This window comes from Palaemon carinicauda, chromosome 45 (genome assembly GCF_036898095.1).
Source record: "Palaemon carinicauda isolate YSFRI2023 chromosome 45, ASM3689809v2, whole genome shotgun sequence".
NCBI classification, from domain to species: Eukaryota; Metazoa; Arthropoda; class Malacostraca; order Decapoda; family Palaemonidae; genus Palaemon; species Palaemon carinicauda.
The window spans coordinates 29,511,153-29,527,488 of record NC_090769.1 but is presented as its reverse complement, the minus strand read 5'-3'; the positions used below and the strand labels follow the sequence as shown (position 1 = coordinate 29,527,488).

The 16,336-nt window shown below is 34.4% G+C and overlaps 1 protein-coding gene across 1 annotated transcript in view; it reads left to right on the top strand.

Annotated features, from left to right (window-relative positions):
- LOC137634876 (filaggrin-like) overlaps positions 1–16,336 on the top strand; it is a 78,492-nt gene that overhangs the window by 15,211 nt on the left and 46,945 nt on the right. Inside the window, exons 2-4 of the mRNA XM_068367426.1 lie at positions 2,556–3,132; positions 11,059–11,113; positions 11,802–12,841. Of these exons, the coding sequence (XP_068223527.1) occupies positions 3,075–3,132; positions 11,059–11,113; positions 11,802–12,841 (1,153 nt within the window). The 5' untranslated portion in view covers positions 2,556–3,074. The remainder of the gene's footprint in view (positions 1–2,555; positions 3,133–11,058; positions 11,114–11,801; positions 12,842–16,336) is intronic.

The window sequence follows — 16,336 nt, the reverse complement described above, 5'->3', positions numbered from 1 at the left end:
TGTTACTGCCTCTTGTCTCTGCCATTCATGAGCGACGTTTAAACCTTTAAACCTTAATAGTATTGTCAAGGAATCTCGTAAGTAGAGCATCCATAGTAAAAAAAAAAAAAAAAAAAAAAAAAAAAAAAAAAAAAAAAAAAAAATCGGAACGAAAAACAAAATTCGGATAAAAAAAAAATCCTGGTGTTGAGTGAGGTAGATAATTCAATAGCCATGAGTCATTGACCTTGGTATTTGTAACACCAAATAGTTTACAATTCATCAATAACATAATTAGTCTTTCGGAAGAGGCGAAAGTTCAATGTATTTCAGGAACAAAATTTCTGTATCGCTGAACATTTCATTCAAAATGTAATGCTCAAACAGAACATCTGACTTATATGACTCGTATAATCAACTGCTTGATGTTCAATTGTCCGCGGTTACTGACAGCTACACTTATTTATTTAGTTCTAGAACTTATTTAAAGAGCAGCTACTTTATACCTGCTATTTTCATGCAAGAATGTGCAGAAGTGTAGATGAGACATAATCATCAATAAATGCGATGTATGTAATCTTTAAAGATATTTTTTTTAACAATGATAATAGTTCGACAAGAAACTGAGATATAACGATTTAAACAACCCACAAAATAGAATAAAGTTATTTTTTACTAATGGTTACTTCTGTAGATATATATGTGAGCGATCTCCGGTGTGATAGAAAAGGAACTATAATTTATTATTTAAATAAACTCGCAAAAGAGGAATAAATTCAGCAGATTTTAATCAAATTTGTAAATAGAAAAATTTACTTAACACTATATGCAGCAAATTAGCCGAGTCTTGCTCATATTAAACATAAATACTATTACTGTATTCTTTTTCCTTGAAGAATCTCTTTAAATGCATATTTTTTACTATTCCGCAAACCATTCAATTAACGAATGTTTATTTACCCTTTAGACCAACTATTATAGAACTCATACCCTTTCATTCTGCACTGAAATAAGAAATGCCGTAAAACTTCAAAATACAATCATACTTTCTGCTGAATCATTTCAGCATTGCAGCTGTTTGAACGCACGCATTTAAACAAATGGCATCAAAAATTCGGACTTTTCCTGACCAAGAGTAAATCGACTTTTGAAATCACGAAAATATTGGCAAAACTTTCAAATTACGCGGGATTGTAAGTCATGACGCTATCGGGGGCAGTCTGGGCAGTAGTACTTAAGGTCTATATTATTATTATTGTTATTATTATTATTATTATTATTATTATTATTATTATTATTATTATTACTTGCTACGCTACAACCCTAGTTAAAAAAAAGGATGCTATAAGCCCAGGGCTCCAACAGGGAAAAATAGCCCAGTGAGGAAAGGAAACAAGGAAAAATAAACTATTTTAAGAAAAGTTGCATAAAAATAGATAAATAGCAAAACAGGAGGAAGGGAAATAAGATATATTAGAATAGAATATATGTATATATAGACCTTGGCAGTACCTGAATAGTAGTATAATCATAATACTTTAATATAATCTGCCAATGCTCCTTCAATATGAAAATCCTTATTACTTATTATGATAATGGGTAACTAAGATATTATTATTATTATTATTATTATTATTATTATTATTATTATTATTATTATTATTATTATTATTATTATTATTATTATTGAAGTTTGATTGAAGACAATGGCTGCCTCAGTGACGTTAATTTTATGACACCTTTTTTGTTATCTAATAAAGATGTCTTATAAAATTTAACGCTACTGAGGCAACTATTATTATTATTATTATTATTATTATTATTATTATTATTATTATTGTTGTTGTTGTTGTTGTTGTTATTACTATTATGTTTTTATGTCTTATTATTATTATTATTATTATTATTATTATTATTATTATTATTATTATTATTATTATTATTATTATTATCATTATTACTATTGCCATGCAAACTCTATTGGCCACCTCCACATGATCTTAACTCCCTGATTTATTCACTTCGGTTTTGATACGCTTATCTAAGTAAGTGATCCGGAAAAGGTAATTTATGAAGCAACTTACTTTCCCGGATGGGATTCGACCCCACAGAGCGAGGTTAGACTAGAGTGAGGTTGCCGTACCCAGAGTCAATACAGATATCTGTGTTGACTCTGGCCGTACCCAACAATGCCACGGAGAAGACAAATTCCACCTCAGAAAATTATTTTCTTCGCTTGGCTCTTGTTCGGATTCAATGCCTACAGATGGAATTGTATTATTAAAGATTATTCCTATAATTAACATTATCCTTATTTTGGTAAACAAAATAAGAAAATAATCTTATTCTTTAATAGTATCAAAAGATTTTCAGATAGTATTTCAAGTATTTGGTAGTAGTGTTATAATGAATTTTATTGCCTCTTTGTTATATATAGTAGAATGTATAAATATTATCATTATAAACAAAGTTTTTGCATTGAAAGAAAAGAAAGACCGATAAATAAGCACGAACATTAAGTACGTCCGCCATCCAGGTCTCAGGAGAGAAATGATTCTTCTTTAATATCTCCGCAGAGAATCACCACCAGGAAAGTCCACCATCTGCAGCAGAAGCCTCATCATCATAAGAGACCACAAAACCACCTTCCTCTCTCGAGCGGGTTCTCTTCTCCCCCTCTTTCCCTCCTTCCCTCCCTCTCTCTTCTTCTTCTTCTCTTATTCCTCTTATACTTTTTTTTAACAAGGATACAAAGTAACAAAGACCAGTTCTCATGAGATGATTAAAGACTTACCGCAATTCGCGTAATTGGTTCTGAATACCTGATTGATAGGCGAAACAGGAAGTTGTGCGTGTGAGGAAAAGGATCAGGAAACGAAGGCGAGGAAGGAACAGCGAGTTACGATAGATTAATAAAAGCTCGAGAGGAAAGCTGAGGAAACAGAAGAGGAAGGGACCGGAAAAGGAAAGCTAAGGAAAGGAGAAAAGCTAAGAAACGAGAGGCGAGGAAAAGAAAGAAACTGAGGGAAGGGAAAGAAGAAGAAAATTGACGAAAAGAATCCCGTGGAGGAAAACGAAGACTCTGGAAGAGGACGATGGCAAACTTGCAACGTTTATGGTCACTCCTCTTCGTCATCGTCGTCATCATTATTGGTGAGTATGAGTCACAGATGAGTAATCCATAAAGTCGTGACCTTTACATGGGCGGGAGACGTCATTCTCACGCACACTATATTTACTAATCTATTTTTTCGAGTTTCTTATTTTTTTTTCTCGCTGTGTGGAAGTGATACATTTTTGTTCTCTTTAACTCGTGAAAATGTTATGCCCATTTTTGTTGATTGATAGGAATTTGGCACCAATAAATTTTATGTATGCATGTATGTATGTATGTATGTATTATTATTATTATTATCATTATTATTATTATGATTATTATTATTACTATTATCAATGATAGTAAAATTATTATTATTATTATTATTATTATTACTATTATTATTATTATCATTATTATTATTAGCATTATTATTATTATTATTAATTGCTATGTATGATTAGAAATGTTATTGCTTTTATATTCCCATAGAAGTAACATTAAATTTGATTCTTCCCAAAAATTATGCATGAAACATAAAGCCCACCAACATATTTTTTGTATGCATATAATCATGTATGTATGGTAAGGAATGTTATTCCTTTTATACATCCATAGAATTATGTATAAATAACAGTGAACTTAAATACTTCAACAAATTAATTTATATATAAATATACTTTAAAAATAAAGACATCTTTGCCCATGAAAATAAAGGTCACTGAACAAAAAAAAAAAAAAAAAAAAAAAAATCCATAGAATTATGTATAAATACCAATAAACTTTAATGCTTTAGCAAATTTATGCATGTATGTCAATATAAATTAGAAATAATGACATATTTTCCCATGGAAATAAAGGTCACTGAACAAAAAAGAAAAAAAAAAAAATCAACCATATTAAGCCATCGCCTTAACTTTGAACTGATCCATCATAATTCAATAATAAAAGGAAATCCAGTCATTAGTATGTTTGAAAAACGTTTCAGTGTATTTAAGTTCTCCTTCATTTATCGCAATGTCATCAGATTTATTGACGCTGTTTAAACACGGTTAAGTTTCACCGGCGGTAGGCATCAGAATTAAATCTTATTTTATTTTCTTAAGACCTATGAAAGTGTTATATATATATATATATATATATATATATATATATATATATATATATATATATATATATATATATATATATATCTATATATATATATATATATATATATTTATAACATACATACATACATACATACATACACACACACATATATATATATATATATATATATATATATATATATATATATATATATATATATGTATATATATATGTGTGTGTGTGTGTGTGTGCGTGTGTGCATACATATATCCAGTATGTTATATGTGTGCATATGTATGCTTTACATTCTTCCTTCATTTCTTTATGTTAATTTTAACATATTATTCATGCGAGAAAAATAATCATTTTCAAATCTCTCTCTCTCTCTCTCTCTCTCTCTCTCTCTCTCTCTCTCTCTCTCTCTCTCTCACTAAACAAATGTATCTCGGCTGTATTACAATGGCACGCGTATAGAATCATGACGTGAGTGAACTGTTTTCCTTTCAAAGTCAAACTCACTATAAAGAAGCTATTGTAAAGAATGAAAAATCCTCTCGTACTTTCACTTTACTTTCTGTACTTTCACCCAAGACAATCTGGCAAGAAATGACCCAATCCTTTTCGTGTCTTGAAGAGATCCAAGATGGTTGTTTGGTAATAGATTATTCATTTATTTATGCGTATGTATAATGTAATTAAAGACTGAAAATGGCATCTCTCAGCATTGACCATTGATGCCAAAATTGACCATCTGGGTGAATATCGGAATTTAATGTCGCATATTCTAATGTCACGTGTTGATCTTTATGTGATGATGATGATAATAGCAACACCAACTGAATCGATATCGATCAATATTGATGACAGTTTCTTTTAGCTGTAATGACAACGATATATAATACTAAGAAATGTCAAACGCACCGTGTGTAAAATTACATTAAATCAGCGGAAACCTTTTAAAGTGACAAATTAAATGTACCCAACGTAATCGCTTAAGAAGTTGCTGTTAGGAATCTCTTAGTAAGTGTCAGAGGTATTATAAAGCGTCCGAAGTGGGTCGAGGCAGGAAGAGACACCACTACCAGGTATTAGGCCAGGTTAGTTTGGCTCATTATAAACTCTTGTATTAACCACTTATCTTCTTCCTCTTATCAGTAGCCTCAGGAAATGTCTAGGCTTTAGAGTCTTCAACTGAATTTGTTAAAAAAAGTCATCGCTTTCATCTTTATTCTCTAAAGTAAGGTGTTGATCTTCATGTGATGATGATGATAGTATCAACAACTGAATGATCTCGAACAATATTGATGACAGTTTCTAATAGCTGTAATGATAAAGATATATGATATTAATCAAGCTTGAATAGAAATCAACTCGTATACTTTATCTTTTGTGCTGTTCTCACATTTCGCATAAGCATCTTGCGAAGTAGATCTGTAGAGAGTCGGGCGAATCGTCCTCAACTTCTCCCTTTGTCTGATAAGAGGAGATTTAAAACTTTCTTGGTCAGTATTATAAACATTGCCTGCTTCTCTTAAACGTCTGCGAGATTTGGGTAATGGACGTTAAAGATTAAATCGGATGAGTTTAGAGGAAGAGAGAAAAAAATATTATCGGGGCGACAATTGCAACAAAACAACTTTTAAAAGTAGAGAATTTTTCAAGTGGTTCATAATGATTTTGGGGGTGAGTATCTCTCTCTCTCTCTCTCTCTCTCTCTCTCTCTCTCTCTCTCTCTCTCTCTCTCAAATGACTGAAATCATGAATATTCTCTAGAACCGCCTATATTCAGTGCACATCTCTCTCTCTCTCTCTCTCTCTCTCTCTCTCTCTCTCCTCTCTCTCTCTCTCTCTCTCTCTCCCTAAACTGATTGAAATCATGACTATTCTCTAGAACCGCCCATATCCAATTCACATCTCTCTCTCTCTCTCTCTCTCTCTCTCTCTCTCTCTCTCTCTCTCTCTCTCTCTCTAATCGGATTGAAATCATGACTATTCTCTAGATCCACCTATATCCAGTTCACATCTCTCTCTCTCTCTCTCTCTCTCTCTCTCTCTCTCTCTCTCTCTCCTCTCTCTCTCTCTCTCTCTCTAAATCATGAATATGGAAGTGTGGGCGTGTGTGTGTCTTCGCGAGATGTACCATATACATCCTTGCCATATAGTAGTGTTTTGGTAAGACACAATCTCTAATCCTTACGTAGACCATTCAACGTAGTTAATCTTGATGATGTCAGCCAGGTACGCGTGCAGTAGAGAGAGAGAGAGAGAGAGAGGAGAGAGAGAGAGAGAGAGAGAGAGAGAGAGAGAGAGAGAGAGAGGGGGGGATGGAACAATACTAAAACAGGCACGAAAAGATGACAAAAGAGGAAAGGAAAATATATATAGATGAGAGAGAGAGAGAGAGAGAGAGAGAGAGAGAGAGAGAGAGAGAGAGAGAGAGAGAGAGAGAGAGAGAGGTGGGGGGAGAAGGATGGAACAATATCAAAACAAGCACGGAAAGATGACAAAAGAGAAAAGGAAAATATATATATGAGAGAGAGAGAGAGAGAGAGAGAGAGAGAGGAGAGAGAGAGAGAGAGAGAGAGAGAGAGAGAGAGAGAGAGAGAGAGAGAGAGACAATATCAAAACAGGCATGAAAACATGACAAAGAGAAAAGGAAAATATATGAGGGTGGAAAGAGAGACATAAGGAGAGATAAAAAAAAATATTGTCGAACAGAGAGAGAGAGAGAGAGAGAGAGAGAGAGGAGAGAGAGAGAGAGAGAGAGAGAGAGAGAGAGATGTAAATGGACACCATCATGTCTTTAGCTATAAATTTTAAGATTAGTGAAACCAGACCTCGGAGTCTTGATTAGTCCCCTGAGGTTTTGCAAACGTTTTTATTAATAAGAAAATGGTGTTGAAAGATAAGATTAATGATGTGTGATTTTTCAGTAACACAGTAGATCATGGAGAGAACGCCCTTCTCCAATTATAAAAGTAGTAGTAGTAGTAGTAGTAGTAGTAGCACGGAAAGTTAGTGGAATATAAAAGTCAAGATCAACAGTAGTAGTTTTACGATAAAACATTTTTTCAGCCATTGTCGTAAGTAACATTAATAGTAACGATACTCGTTACTATAGCAGCAGTAGTAATGATTACAGGTTTATTTGGCACTGGTAACGATAGCATTATCAACAATGCAGTTAAAAAATAACATTATGTTAGGCAGCTGCATTTGCCAATACATCAGTGAAAAAAAAAATGTCTTATGGATGGCCTTGTAGATGTTCAATAGCTTTGTAAAATTGGTAAATTTTCACCACCCTAGTATCACTCTACTTGAGAGCTTGCCTGTAACATATATCGAAAAATTTATCTATATTATAATGTTTACTTAATTATTTCTTCCGAGTAAGGCCTGCTTCCAGCGAGTATACGTCCAATCAAACATTCAGGATGTGTAAGCTTTTCACATAAGCAATATAGCATAAATTCACCCTCCCCCATTCCCAAACGTGTCTTCATCCTATAGCAATTATAGCAATTCACAAATCCTGTGTCTAGGAAATTAGGAAAAAAAATTTTATTTCATCCTTTTTTGTTATGAAGGATATAAAATTCCTATGGTTTGTTGACTAAATTTATCATGACTATGTAAATATTTGAACAATGAATTATTTCGATCATCCCCTAAAGTGCCCGTAGTTGGGTGTTTTAGATAACTAATTACACATATGATAAGAAAGATCTATCATTAGTCTTCCTTTTCTAAAAATGATTTTCGTTAAAATCCTCATATTAATCACACCGTCACAATAGGTAGTAGGTTGGCCAGGGCACCAGCCACCCGTTGAGATACTACCGCTAGAGAGTTATGGGGTCTTTTGACTGGCCAGACAGTACTACATTGGATTCTCCTCTCTGGTACGGTTCATTTTCCCTTTGCCTACATACACACTGAATAGTCTGGCATATTCTTTACATATTCTCCTCTATCCTCATACACCTGACAACACAGATTACCAAACAATTCTTCATCACCCAAGGGGTTACTGCACTGTAATTGTTCAGTGCCACTTTCCTCTTGGTAAGGGTAGAAGAGACTCTTTAGCTATGGTAAGCAGCTCTTCTAGGAGAAGGACACTCCAAAATCAAACCACTGTTCTCTAGTCTTGGGTAGTGCCATAGCCTCTGTACCATGGCCTTTCACTGTCTTGGGTTAGAGTTCTCTTGCTTGAGGGTACACTCGAGCACACTCTCCTATCTTATTTCTCTTCCTCTTGTTTTGTTAAAGTTTTTATAGTTTATATAGGAGATATTTATTGTTGTTACTCTTCTTAGAATATTTTATTTTCCTTTTTTCCTTTCCGCACTGAGCTATTTTCCCTGTTGGAGCCCCTGGGCTTATAGCATACTGCTTTTCCAACTAGGGTTGTAGCTTAGTAAGTAATAATAATAATAATAATAATAATCACTATCAACTCGGCTTTTCTAGCGGACATTTTGACCATCCCCGTCACCATATTTGTCACTATCAAAGCAATCATCACCATCACTACCCTCATCTCCACCGTAACTGATGGTCGTCTGTCACTGACAAGGTCACAAAGGAATGACACGGTAGCTGATGTTATCGAAGGGAAGGTGCCCCGGGACCCCTGTGCCTTATTATGCCGCCGTAGGATGCGTGGGTTTAGTGTTCGAGTCTTGGGGTGCCAAAACCAGCCTTTATTTGCGTAACCCTTCGCTTTATTAAGGCTCGCTTAACCTTCGCTGTTTGATTTTCTCTTTCGTGATGGTTAATCTCTTTAAATCGTCCACTGAGGAAATGATTTATAACATAACCCTTCGCTTTATTAAGACTCACTTAACCTCTGCTGTTTGATTTTCTCTTTCGTGCCGATTAATCTCTTTAAATGGACCAATGAAGAAATGATTTATAACATAACCCTTCGCTTTATTAAGGCTCGCTTAACCTCTGCTGTTTGATTTTCTCTTTCGTGAGGAGTATTCTCTTTAAATCGTCCACTGAAGAAATGATTTATAACATAATCCTTCGCTTTATTAAGGCTCGCTTAACCTCTGCTGTTTGATTTTCTCTTTCGTGAGGAGTATTCTCTTTAAATCGTCCACTGAAGAAATGATTTATAACATAACCCTTCGCTTTATTAAGACTCACTTAACCTCTGCTGTTTGATTTTCTCTTTCGTGATGGTTAATCTCTTTAAATCGTCCACTGAGGAAATGATTTATAACATAACCCTTCGCTTTATTAAGACTCACTTAACCTCTGCTGTTTGATTTTCTCTTTCGTGCCGATTAATCTCTTTAAATGGACCAATGAAGAAATGATTTATAACATAACCCTTCGCTTTATTAAGGCTCGCTTAACCTCTGCTGTTTGATTTTCTCTTTCGTGAGGAGTATTCTCTTTAAATCGTCCACTGAAGAAATGATTTATAACATAATCCTTCGCTTTATTAAGGCTCGCTTAACCTCTGCTGTTTGATTTTCTCTTTCGTGAGGAGTATTCTCTTTAAATCGTCCACTGAAGAAATGATTTATAACATAACCCTTCGCTTTATTAAGACTCACTTAACCTCTGCTGTTTGATTTTCTCTTTCGTGATGGTTAATCTCTTTAAATCGTCCACTGAGGAAATTATTTATAACATAACCCTTCGCTTTATTAAGACTCACTTAACCTCTGCTGTTTGATTTTCTCTTTCGTGCCGATTAATCTCTTTAAATGGACCAATGAAGAAATGATTTATAACATAACCCTTCGCTTTATTAAGGCTCGCTTAACCTTTGCTGTTTGATTTTCTCTTTCGTGCCGATTAATCTCTTTAAATGGACCAATGAAGAAATGATTTATAACATAACCCTTCGCTTTATTAAGGCTCGCTTAACCTCTGCTGTTTGATTTTCTCTTTCGTGAGGAGTATTCTCTTTAAATCGTCCACTGAAGAAATTATTTATAACATAACCCTTCGCTTTCTGAAGGTTCGATTAACCTTTGCTGTTTGATTTTCTCTTTCGCGATGGTTAATCTCTTTAAATCGTCCACTGAATAAATGATTTATAACATTACCCTTCGCTTTCTTGAGGCTTGCTTAACCTTTACTATTTGATTTTCTCTTTCGTGATGGTTAATCTCTTTAAATTGTTCACTGAAGAAATGATTTATAACAAAAACCTTCCTTACGCTATTTTTTCTTTCATGATAAATGGCCTCTCTAAATCCCCTATTGGGGAAAATGATTAATAAGAGAATTAAAAGGAATGCTTAGAAAGGCGGTATCTTTATAAAATGCAAAAAGCGCATCCATTTTCTCCCTATGTGTTGAATTCATTTGCCAAATATTACTGATCTATATTAGTCTCTTTGTGCTTTTATTTGGAAGCCTTGTTACCAGGTAGTCAAATCCCTAAACATTCAATGTGTGATACATACATACAGACATGCATGCATACATACATGATATATATATATATATATATATATATGTATATATATATATATATATATATATATATATATATATATATATGTATATACATATATATATATATATATATATGTAAATTTATATATATATATATATATATATATATATATATATTTATATATATATATACATATATATACACTACATATTAAATACACAAAAATTTGGAAATTAATAAATGCAAACGTCGAATATTTACTAGAGTGGCATAAATTGGGAAATGAGAATTAAAAAAGAAAAAAAAAAACCAACAAAAAAGAATGATAAAACAACAGAAGGCAAATAACCCAGGGACAGATAGGCCTAACCGTTGAAAGCTACTTATTTCAGAAGAGGAATGATATTTACATCTTCATTTTATTATTTCCAAAGCTAATTACTCTTTTCCTTTCCCACAGTAAATGCAGAGCCCGTAAGAACAGACGGACATCATGAAAAAGGCGCTAAACAAAGGTAGGTCATGACTCTTTTTATTATTTCCTATGTTTTCAGATTCAATTAATTAACGAAATCTATTTAAGTATTCATGTTTCTGTTCTATATATAATTAATTAATAACAATATTTTTTGTAAGCAATTGTATTATGGGAGAGAATATGAAATCATCGTGTTCATTTCCTCATTATTAGTAAGACTTTCTTTAATCTTGTTTAATGGCTTGAAAGTAAATAGTTGATATTTCATAATTAATCTCGAAATCCATATATATTAATTCTAACCATTTATCATTATATTTCTTACTGGTCTTAATACTTCAGAATTCAAAATAAACTACTTGCTTAAAAATATGTTTTATTCTGAGATCATTTGTTTTATATAATTGAATAAGAAAGGTTTTCCTAAAGATAGGATATCTATATTTCCTTTTAAGTGAAATATTTTTAAGAAATATAATAATTTTTTTAACAAATTCTTGTTTTCCAGCTCGTTTATCAAATATTAACCACATTAGATTTTGATATGAGAATCTAAATTTCTTTCGTAAAACAAATAAATTATGCATAACAAAGTAGAAAAGGTGTTTAAAAAAAGATGGACAATCTTTTAAAATTTATACCATTTCTTTCTCCCTTCCATCATCCTTATATACCATCCTATATATCATATCTGTCCCCCTCCTCCCCCTCCATCCTACTCTTAGAGAAACGTCCGAGGCGTCGGCATCACACCGGAGACCTTCCTCACACCCGGACGAGTCCCAGCACATCCATCACCGTCAGAGCGAATCTCCATCTCATCATCGCCGTCGTGATACTCGGAGGGGAAGGAGGTCAAGCCAGGCCCATCACAAGAAGACTTCACCCAGGCGAAGCCGCCATAGTTACGGCACGCCTTTAATGGACAGCGTCCTACGCCACGCACTCCACCAGTCCTCAAAAGGGCCCCGTTTGTTTTTCGACCATTACAGAAGTCCCGTTTTCAACTCCTTCCATAAGTACTATCGGGATCAGGTTAATAGGATGGAGAAACTGAGGTCCCAGCTGGTCAATCGGGCGGGACAGTTGAGTGGAAGGTTGAATAACCACCAGTATGGTTACCGTCATTCACCTCAGAAGTATTCAAACGGCCACGTCCATTCTTCGAGACAGACTCATAGTAATGGCTATCGTACCCCTTCTTATCAAAGTCACCCCGGCGGGAAACGTCAGTACAAGATCATCAGGAATAACCTAGTCCCGGTGAAAGACATTCCAGAGGATGTTGAGGTCATTGGAAGACCAACAGTAGTGGAAACCCACGGCAGACCACATCGTCCTTCGTATACTCCAAATGTCTGGATCACAAGCGGTGGTCCAGCCATTGACCCCCATAACTGTACCAAGAAGAACCGAGAGCCATTCCACCACACGGAAATAAAATCGACCAGCGTTTCCCACAACAATTTCAGCCCCGTTCACTCCGTCATCAGTAGCCACTCGGTTTTCAGCGGTGGAAAATACCACGGCAATGAGGAGAAAGGACCCCATCGTTTTGGAGATGCCTTAGGGGTTAGCTTTCCGGGTTATTCTAATGTCTTCTCTCGCCCAGTGACGAGAATTCACGACTCCGCTTTGCCCTCTGGTGGTGTTATCCCGTCAATCAAGAGTCACCAGGGTACGGTAAGAATATCCTTCGGGTCCAGAGGCAGACCTCAGAAGCCCAGTGTTGAAGAGCATCTGAACAAGCATTCCTCTGCGAAAAGTAAGTACTATAAATTGTGCTCTGTCAAGTAGATCTCTCTCTCTCTCTCTCTCTCTCTCTCTCTCTCTCTCTCTCTCTCTCTCTCTCTCTCTCTCTCGTGTCCTTTTTCTTGATTTGATGCTTACTAATTATAATTTCACGATGCAAAGGCAGATAAACACTTAATTTAAAAACTGTTGTGTATGGGAAGATATGACATCATCCTGAATTATTTCCGATCTGTGGAAAGCTTTGCATATGTTTTTATACATATCCAGCATGCGTAATATCTTTATTTGGCTTTCTTTGATATCTAATCCTTTTAGAAATATATTTTTAGTAATATTTTAAGAGTTAGCTCTTGAAAAGCTAGGTGGTCTCTACTCTGCTCCATCTCCTTTGCTTGGAATATTTAATTAAAAATCGAATGTTATCAACGACATGCAAAACAGGATTCTAATTAGCAGTGACATTTATCTTGTCATGAAGGTGACTTAGATATATGAAAAGAAAAAAAAATCATATTTTCTTACTTCATTACGCAAATACGGGAATATAAAATTTACTAAAAGCACGATTTACAAAGGCACTAGCTGGAGAAACCGATTGGAGATTTAGTAAGAAAATGAGACCTTTAATGAAGTTGTAAGCAAGACTTGATAGATAATAGATACCACAAACACAGTAGTCGCCTAGTACACTTACCGATGGTTGCTAAACAAGCCAGAATTCGACAAGATATAGCCAAGCTATTAATTAAGTTGGACAGCTAATTAAGATCTCGAAGATACGAGCCTCCTTGCTAAAGAAGTTGCCAATCAAACTAGATTTCAACTGGATTCAGAATAGCATGAACCAGTAACTACCAGAAGAAAATGTTTATTATAGAAAAGGATCTACCTACTGAAATTTACCACACACATATGCACGCACACACACAAATATTTATGCTAATTTAACACTAACATTCGTGTTTTTCATTTATTCATATAAGCCACACATACCTCTTAATATCGAATTCGCTCTGCCTCGGGATCAGAGAACTAAGGGGAAATTAATTTTTTGATAAGAGCTTCTGGTCGGTCAAGGATTCGAACCCTGAAAAGTCGACACTGAACAAGGTCCAAATCCTTGGCCAAGCTGTGAAAAGAGCTCCTCGTTGGCCAAGAATTTGAACCCTGACAAGTCAAAACTGAGAAGGGTGCATATCCTTGGCCGAACTTTAATAAGAGCTTCTAGTCGCCCAAGGATTCGAACCCTGGCCAAATCGAAACTGAGATGACAGTCAACCCCTTTACCAGCAGGTCACGTTTCGACTTGGTAAGGGTTCGAATCCTTGGCCGATCAGAAGCTCTTATTAAAAAAGTGAATTTTCCCTTGGGTCTCTGATCCTGAGGCAGGGGGAATTTGATATTAAGAGGTTTTTGTGGCTTATTAGAATATATACTGTAGTTCTATTTAGTGAATCATAGGAGGAATTGTAATTGATGATTGAAGATTTGAATAGAGAAAACAAAAATATTGGAAAGAAAATTTATATGAGTAAAACTAAGATAATGGACAATGAAAATGCAGAGAGACAACTTATAAGAGTTATGGGCGAAGCTCTAGAGATTTTTAATGAATATACGTAGGCTACTTAGGATAGACAGCAAGTGTTTCCCCAGGACACGAGACCGAAATTAAAAGAAGGATAAACATGGGATGGAGATAATTTGGTAAAAAAAAATGGAGAATATGAAATATAAAATGCCACACTCTCTAAAAAGAAAAGTATTTAATTAGATAGTTCTACCAGTATTAACTCATGAGTCAGAAACTTGGAGCCTTACTAAAGGCTTAGAACATAAATTACCTACAACTAAAAGAGCTATGGAGAGAATAATGATGAGATTAACGCTAATAAGAGCAGCTTGGATATGAGAGCAAACTAAAGTAGAGGATATTCTTACAGCAAGTAAGAAAAAGATATGGACGTGAGCAGGGCATATAATAAAAATGACAGATAGTAGATGGACGAAATAAATAACAAAATAGGTGCCTAGAGATTGCAAGCGAAGCAGGGGAGGGAAGAGAAGGTGATGGATTAACGAGCTAAGATAATTTTGGGGATATAGACCGGCACAGAGACCATAAGCAGACGAGAGTGGAAGGACATGTCTGAGGTTTTTGTCTCACTGTGGACTAGCAACGGTTAACGATGATGATGATGACGACGATGTATATGTATATATATATATATATATATATATATATATATATATATATATATATATATATATATATATGTATGTATGTGTGTGTGTGTGTGAGTGTGTGTATGTACATGTATATATCTGTATAGATATACATATACTCGTATATACACATACATATACATATACACATATAGCTGATTTTTTTAGCCTTGATTCACAACGCTTCCTAATTGAATTTTCCATTGTTACTTTTCGGGGAACATTGTGAATTTCGTTCTCCGCATTTATACCGATACCATGTAGAAGTTTTAAATTTTAAAGTCTATCAGGTAAACTAGCAGTTCCCCGTTAGTGTCTACTGTTCTAGAAAGGTTCTTAACATTAGAAGCTGAGAAAAATCTTTTTGATAGCAATTACACTATTCCGGATGAGATATGTGTATGCCTTAAACTTCCATCAGAAAACACCGATGGTATTGTAGATTAATATAACTGTGATATTATGAAATAATAACGAGTCTGATTTACATAGTAATGTCTGTAATTATATTTTACATACACAACCGAAGGATCTGAATTAAATTAGTATAAGATTTTTTTTACTGGTAATTGTACAAATTGTGGCGAGCATTGTCCGTAGAATTATCAATATTTATGTTCTGTTCGAAAACTTTTTAACTTATGGTTCTCAATATGTAAACAGAGTTTATGTTTGAATAAATTCTCAGCATATGTGAGACTTAACTGCGTGGTAGTTTTCGAAAAGATTCCTTTTTATATTTTGATAAAATTTGGTGTCTGTGTAGCTTTTATGAGAAAGATTTCATCATTGCTGTATTGAGTAAGCAACTATGTCCATTCATAACAGTAATCAACCGCCCTTTCTTAATTATCTAATGAAGTATTATGTAATATATGGTAAATGATAGATATTCAAAACATGACTTCGATTTACGTTATTCGGATGAAGTCAATTGCTATTAATGTTTCACATTCTTCAATGCATCAATTATCAACACATACTAATATCTGTTGTCAAACAGACGAGTTACAAAGAATAGGAAAAGCGTCCCAGCTGCATGGAAATTATTCAGGCATAATAGCTTATGCTAATTAATGTTGGCAACTCTGATCTGTTTATCCACTGAGTTGCCTAATTGCTGGGAATGTTAGTGGACATCAGAGGTCATCATCACATTTAACGATCTTTAGCAAGGTCATGAAAAGTGGTGAGAATGTTTTATGTCATGAGAAGCTAAATCAGAGAATTAATGCCTTTTGCAAGCAAGTGGGTTGTACTTTTGTGCTTTTAAATCTTG